The 8,274-nt window shown below is 29.7% G+C and overlaps 1 protein-coding gene across 1 annotated transcript; it reads left to right on the plus strand.

Moving 5' to 3' along the window:
• The first annotated feature begins 966 nt into the window (after window positions 1-966).
• On the plus strand, window positions 967-7,737 carry LOC127137176 (uncharacterized). Its single transcript, XM_051063661.1, has 4 exons — window positions 967-1,641; window positions 5,232-5,852; window positions 6,679-6,967; window positions 7,385-7,737. Exons 1-4 carry the CDS (start codon window positions 1,033-1,035, stop codon window positions 7,417-7,419), a joined length of 1,554 nt encoding a protein of 517 aa, XP_050919618.1. The 5' UTR covers window positions 967-1,032; the 3' UTR covers window positions 7,420-7,737.
• Window positions 7,738-8,274: the final 537 nt, after the last annotated feature.

An 8,274-nucleotide genomic window follows, 5' to 3' on the forward strand; every position in this document is an offset into this window, starting at 1 on the left:
CACGGGTACCCATGTGAATACTAGCCCTCAATAATAGTATAATAGTATTACACTACTATTACATATTTCCTCTTAAACAATTGGTAAACAAAAACTCATATTTTAGAATACAATATAAAAAAATTGTCACTTCCTAGTTTATTTTACCAATCATTTTCTAATATATTTAATATATATTATTTTAAAAAATGTCCTTATTTTTATTTTTTCAATTTATTATTAAAATTATATGAGTTTTAGATAATGTAAAAAAAATTATATTTATATTTAATAAAAATATATTATTTTGTCATGTCATATAAGTACTTTAAAATTTCCAGTGAATACATATTCGTTATTGGTTGACAGTGTAAAAGAAATTTATATCTTTGATGTATGAGTGACAAAATGAGTCCGGTCCGTTGGACATGTCCGTTTTGCCTACACTTTATTGTGAGACGGAATAATGGTTTAGGTCTCACTCTCTAATATGTCCGCTCTACTCCGCTCCATTTCTTTTGCGGACTTTTACTGATCATTTATATAAACTTTTGCATTCTTAAATTTACAAAATGCAATGCCCACAAACTTTTCCTGTCTCACCCTTATTTTTTTTTCAGAACGGAAATAAATTTTAGATTCGTATCCTCGATTAAGTCCGTTCCTTATTTTTGCGGGTTTATGGAGGACGGATATAAACTAGACTGATATGTTTTTCTCAAATTAAATTATATTCAAAACATATTATTAAGAAGAAAGTAAATTTTTTAACGAACTTATGGGATTAGTTAGTTATCTATTTTTAAAAATGAATTATTTTCTTATATTTAGTCACTTTTACTTTTAAATCATTCTAGAGAGATGGGTTACATAGTTAACCTTATTACTTTTCAATTTGAATAACACATGAAGAAAAAATCCACTTAATTTCCAGAGAGGTTCAACCTCTATTTCCCCATGATATAATCATTATTATTACCATTATTTATCACCAATATAAATATATACAAAACACATATATTTATCAATATCATCCTCAACAACACAACTAAAATGGAGTTTTTCAACAAATCAAAAACCGTGAAACTCCGAAGCCACCTCGGCAAGTACCTAGTAGCAGACGAAAACCACAACAACCACCTCCGTCAAAGCAAAAAAGGAGCAACCAAAACAGCACTATGGTTAATCGAACCAGTCGAAACAAAACCCCACCACATACGGCTTCGGAGCCACAACGGTCGCTACCTAACCGCAACCGACACGCCGTTTCTCCTCGGCATGACCGGAGACAAAGTCATTCAATCCGAATACGACGCGGGGTTGAGCTGGAAATACGAATGGGAACCGATAAAGGAAGGGTTCAACGTGAAACTGAGGAGCTGGTGTGGGAAGTTGTTGAGAGGGAACGGCGGAACGCCGCCGTGGAGAAACTCTATCACGCATGATGATCCTTATACTGCTGCTACGAATAATTGGATTCTTTGGGGTGTTGAGGCTGTGGATGATAAGATGAATGTTGAGTTGATGAATAGAGTTAGTTTTGTTTCTAATTCTTCGTTTGGTTCTGGGGATGACGAGGTTCACGATTCTGAATTGGTTTCTGAGAAGAAGAAGTCTTGGTCTTCGTTGAAAGTTCGTCGGAATTCAAAGTTGCAGCCAGAGGTGCGTTTTTAAGTTTTAACATACTTGACGTTCATTCTTTTTTACCCTCGTAAATATAAATTAAGTGCTACAAAAATAAATAAATAAATACTCTATCAAAACATTTCCATAGGTTTCTTTCTCATAAGGAATTAGTTTCAGATTTTCTACGTGGCAGAACTTTTTAGTTTTTCAGCAAACTAAATTAGGTCTTATGTGCGACTGTGAAATATTCGTAGTTGTGAGTTTTTAATTTTTAATTTAAGTTTAAAATGTGTTGGATTAAAAGGATTGAAATGATTTTTTATTTAATTTCAAACCAGTTATGTATTAAAGTTGAAAACTTAAAAAAACATACTAAAAGTACTTTATAAATTTGGCTATTGTTTTAACTCCCAATAATTCCAATCCAAACACATTTTCCACCATCTCAATCATTAGTCATCATTGATTACCACAACTACTTTTGGAATCACTTTATCTATTCATTTCATCTTGAATCAAACCGTATCAATTATTGTATGCGTCCTAAATTATCCTCCTTCAATTTTTTATATATATAAAAAAATATAATAATTATGATATAAAAAAGATAAATTAAAAAATGTTTTACAATATTATCTTTCATTAATGATATTAAAAATACAAATTGACATAACTGAAATAAGAGAGAATAATAAATATTTAAGATATAATAGAAAAAATAACATTAATGATTCATTAGTATTATAAAATGACTTATATTGTGGTATAAAATATTTTTTAAAAATGAATTATAATAAAAAACGGAGGTAGTAAATTATATTATTAAAAATTTTAATCCCAAATTATAAATTACTTTATAATTACAATGCAATACTAATAATTTTATTTTTCAAATTTTCTCTATCATTTATTATTTTCTTCTTCTAATTCTTTAAATTTCCCTTTCTTCTATCATAAATGAAAAATAATATTATAAAATCACTCATAATTTATCTTTTTCATATAATAATTATTATGTTTCTTAATTTACATAAAAGATGGAAAACGTCTTATAATTTGGAACGGAAAAAATAGTATGATCTTGATATAAATCACCATCAACTACTATATAAATCATCAACATTGTGAACTATACTATGATCATCGTTGATTATTATCTATCGACTATGAAAACCACAATTTGATCATCACAAATCACTATTCTCTCTATTTTAAAATAACTAACAAATCTTCCTTTTCAATGTAGTAATGATTATAATTTTTTCAATTATATCTTTTAGTTACTCTATATACTATTTCTAATATTTTAATAAAATTAGTTTAGTAAAAATATAATATTTATGACATCATTGTTGTCTTTCTTAATTTATATGTAAAAAATTTAAATAACAATTATTTTATTCGTCATACAATACAATGAGTGACTCACTTGATCATTTCATATATTTAAAAGAAAGAGATAAATAAAAGATAGAATAATATTTTTATTAAACTACCCTTATTATATATTGAGAATAATAAAAATAATACTAATTATAAGATAAAATTTTAAAAAATAAATTAAAATTGAAATAAATTATTTATTTTAAAACACATTTTTATTTCAAATATGGCACATATTATAAGACGTGAGAGAATACTATTAACATAAATTTGAATCATCATAAATTGATGAATCTCGAATCACCGGTCACTCCAACCACAGTTTTGATTTTGATCACATAGACCACCTATGGTCACCACCATTGATAACCACAACAATCAATGAAGACCCGAATGATCACTAACTACCACTTGGACCCCATTAATCATTACTCTAACTGCCATCAATCATCACCTATCCCATACAACCATCTCTAACTAATCACTATTAAGAATTGCTATTAAATTAATATTTTAATTATTTAAAAAACTTAATGATATAATTTATTGAAATTATGAATATTTATTTTTATGTTTACGTCTGAAATTAATTTTAGTTTATAAAAATTGAAAAAGAAAAATTATTTTTTATTTTTAAAGTTTTTTAAATATAAAACAAAAATATTTCAAATGAGATCTACGATAATTGAAATAAATTTTTTATTTTTAAATTCTACTTTAAATAAATGATTTATAAATGAATAGGTTCTTATCCGAAAAAACCAAATCAAGCACACACATAATAAAAATTACATGAATTTTAATAGGTGAGTGTAACATGTTAATCAAATGTTAAATCCATAACATTATTTATTTATATTTTTTCATAATTTATTAGTGCAAATAAATTGTTTGTACTTAAAAATTATATCTATTGTTTTAAATGAACAAGTTAACATCATTTTTGAAGAAGGAACAAGTTGACATTACAAATATTAAATAATATTTTAATATGACGTGAACACATATAAACGACACTGAATTATGATTATAGTATTAGGATTATGATCATGGAGTTTCGTTTTCAAGGCTTGAGGCCACCATGGGCCATGGCATCTTTATCAACTATACTCTTTGGATTCTCACAATATCTACCTGTGAACGAGAATCAATTATACTGTTGATTACTTTGTCTACAGTAGAATATTATTAGTAGAAAATTGTAATGACCCTGATGCCACTTCTCTCACATGTTTAAATTGACCTTAAATTTGGCAAAGCCGTAATACACCAAGTCACCGCGTTCTCTCAACTTGGCTGGCGCTCACTGGCCATTCTCTTTTTACATCTGGCACGCGCTTCACCCTATTTTCCCATCTCATGTTAAACTTCTGCGAGTTTTGATTCAGTATCAATATTAAAGACTAGTTTATTTCAATTTTTTTAAAAAATGTTTTATACTATTTTATATTTTTGTTTAAAAATTATTTAGGAATTTTTTAAAAAAGATCTCAAATAATAAATTAATTTAAATAATTATTTTTAAAATATTATTTTAAAGTTATAATATTTTATTATAACTATTTTGAATATTAAATATTCAAAAAAGTCAATTAAATTTAAAATTATTTCAAATAATTTTTCATTATGATTAATTTTAAAAGATTTTTTTTTTAAATTGTGATTTTGACAATATTTTTATCTTTAATAATATATATATATATTTTTTAAAATTATGATTTTGATAATATTTTTATCTTTAATAATATATATTTAGGTATCAAATATCAAAAATAATATTTAATTTATAAAAAATAAATTTAAAAAAACTTTTAATATTTTAGAAATATTTTTTATAAAAATCTTTTTTGAAAATACAAATAAATCTATTTGTTCAAATCTAAAACTAATGGCCTTTAAATTACTCTAAAATTTTAGTTCACTTTAAAATTAAATAAAATTAAAAAATAATGTACAATTATATAATATTATTTAATTGGAGGATGGATAATTATCCAATTAAAATTAAAAAATAAATAATAAATTTAATACTACAATTTTTTTTAACTTATTAAAAGAAGTGGTCAACTCTTTTTTCTTTTCTTACATAAAAACATGGAACATTGAACTCATTCATTTCACCCCTGTTTCAAAACACTCTAAACAATTCAACCTCGGTCTCTGCTCTATCTATCTCCTTGTTCAATTCAATTTTCACAATTCCAAACAAAAAAGACCCCTCAAATCTCAACAAACTCAACTAACCATCGATCAACTCTGTGCAGAAAACTACCACCACCACCAACAACAACAACAACAGCTTCACCTCTTCATCAATGGAGTTTTTCCAACGCGCCAAAGCCGTTCGCCTCCGAAGCCACCACGACAAATACCTCCACGCCGAAGAAGACGAAGAATCCATCAACCAAGAACGCAACGGCTCATCCAAAAACGCCAAATGGACAGTCGAACACATCCCCGAATTCGACAACATCATCCGCCTCAAAAGCTGTTACGGCAAATACTTAACAGCCTCCAATCAGCCGTTACTCCTTGGCGTCACCGGCCGCAAAGTCGTTCAAACACTGCCGCGGAGACTCGACTCCTCCGTTGAATGGGAGCCTGTTAGAGACGGTGCGCAGGTTAAGCTGAAAACGAGATACGGTAATTTTCTGAGAGCTAATGGTGGGTTACCACCTTGGAGAAATTCTGTTACGCATGATATTCCTCACAGGAGTGCTACGCAGGATTGGATTCTTTGGGATGTTGATGTTCTTGAGATTCATGTTGGGAATCCTCCTCCTCCTCCGATTCCTCATTCGGATTCTCTTGACTTTGGATCTTCGGCGCTTTCTTTCAAATCTAATCGGTTCGATAGACAAGAGGTATGCATCATTTTGATTAACTGTGGATTTAGAATGTTTCATGTTTATCTTTATAATTAGTTATGATTGGAGTTAAATATTGTAAATCTTGTCGCGATAATGGTTCATTGTTAATGGAAATTATACCGAAGGACTTTTGTTTTGCTATGTAATTTTGTATGTTAAGTTAGTTTTTGAATGGGTAAAATTTGTTAGATCTAAGTACTCAATTATGTATTTGACTTGAGGACTAATTTCACTCTCTAACACTTGACTTGATGACTAATTTCACTCTCAACACTTGACTTGATGACTAATTTAACTCAATTAATGTGATCCATGGACTTGGATTCTGTACTGTTTCTGCAACTCGGCAATCTGTACTGTTTCTACAACTCGGCAACTTGGATTCTGTACTGTTTCTGCAACTCTCAATACTTGACTTGATGACTAATTTTACGAGTGAGAGTATTGTGTATCCAACGGCTGAAATGCGGCTTGAGCTACAAAGACAGCTGCACAGATAAATATACTTGCTTACTCTAAGTTGATTAATTGCATTAGGAAGTTACTTTAAACTAGACCCTGTTTAAAATAATAAGGTGATGAATCTTCACCTACAAAAAGATGTCTTTTTGTGTTTATAGATGGTTTTCGAGAAGTAAATGGGATGTAGAAGCTCATTTCAATTTATACAAGAAACTATTGATTCAAAAACTTATAATTATTGTCACTTTTTAATCTAGAAAATGAAACTGGCAGCATTGACTGATTGTTGTTTGTGGTGGACTAGTGTTATTGTTCAAAGACATTGGTTTGTGATGATTTTGTTTGGTTACGTTTGCAGTCAACAGATAGTGTTGGTTCGCCACCGAAGATGGAGGGGAGAACGATATACTACCATGTTGCTGAGGAAAATGGAGACGTGGATGATGAGAATGTGCAGGGCTATTCCTTAGTCTTCAATGGGAATGATGTCGAGCAGTTGACTCGTAAGTTCGTGGAAGAAACCGGACTTGATGGAGTTATTGTGTGCAGTCGAAGTCCTTTGAATGGAAAACTTTACCCTCTTCGCTTGCATCTTCCTCCAAACAATGTTACAATGCAAGTTGTTTTGGTCCTTGCCTCCTCGAAAGGTGACTTTCCCTTGTCTAATTTTGTTCTCTTGAATGTTCAATCTACAATTTGACATTCATTGATGCGTTAAACTTTAGTATATGAAAAGTATCAAATTAATATTCCTAGATTTATGCCTTTGATGGCACATTAAATATGTTGTAGGCTATGGCAGATGTGAATGTTAGGTAATATGTTTGTTTTGTTTTAAATACTAATTTGTGTGAAAGTACATATGAAGTTTTAAGACACAACATAGATCTTGTACACGACATTTACTTGTAAACACGAGTAATACGTAAGTGTTGGATTCATGCCAATGTCCACTGACAAGTGTCAGACACCGGACATATGTTCAATCCAAGTAATTTTTAACTCAGCTGGTTTATATATCATGTACATTATCCTAACAATTGGTTATTGTTCCTGTGTTTCAGTTGCAAAAGAATTTGAAGAACAGGGTTTACTGTGACCAGCTATATCTTTGGAGTCTTAAACCTATTAAAGTGCAAGGCCAATTTACATTGTAACCCATTGGGTTTCAATTCTATTTTATAGCATTTAATTTAAAAATATGCTGAAAGACTCCACCTTGCTCGAGCGAGACTACAAGACTGTAGGCGATCTCGCCGTTGTTAATGCTAGCTTTGGATTTGGGTACTTTGTTGTTGTAATTTACTGTTATTCATTATATTTTTTTAGATGTATCTCTTGTATAGAGATCATTAATCAGAAAGGTGCAGTCATGGATTTTTTCAGGCCGATATAAATGTCAATAGTTTCTGCTTTATTTGTGTGTGTTTGCTGTTTGGAATAAATTATGATATGAACAACCACAAAAACATCAACAGAAAATTCCGAGGTGTCGTGCTTAGGAAGTAAATCCTTCCATTTGAGCATAATTTCAATGACAATAGTGTTTAAAAACAGCATAGACAGAAAAGGACTAGTTGGTTCATAAAAAAATTGCTAATAAGTTTGTATAAAATATAATTTTACAAACTAGTTGGTTCGTAGCACTACCTTGGAGTTATATATTTTAGCAGCTCTACTCTCGGAAAATTCTCAGATGTGGGTGTCTCTCGGCCAAATCAGCGTCACATTTTAGTTAGGCGTTGTTCACCTCCGGATTTAATTCACGAGGGTATGTATGCCCCAATATTAGGGTGAAAGGAGTCTCCTTTGTAGTTGTGTGGTATGGTATGATATGATTAGAGGTGTGTATGATTCTTAAACCAAACCGAATTGAACCATATATATAATTTGGTTTGATTTTTATAATTGTTTATATAAAACTAGTTTATATTTTAAAAATCAATTTATAATT

The sequence above is a fragment of the Lathyrus oleraceus genome, chromosome 4 (genome assembly GCF_024323335.1).
Source record: "Lathyrus oleraceus cultivar Zhongwan6 chromosome 4, CAAS_Psat_ZW6_1.0, whole genome shotgun sequence".
Taxonomy (NCBI): domain Eukaryota; kingdom Viridiplantae; phylum Streptophyta; class Magnoliopsida; order Fabales; family Fabaceae; genus Lathyrus; species Lathyrus oleraceus.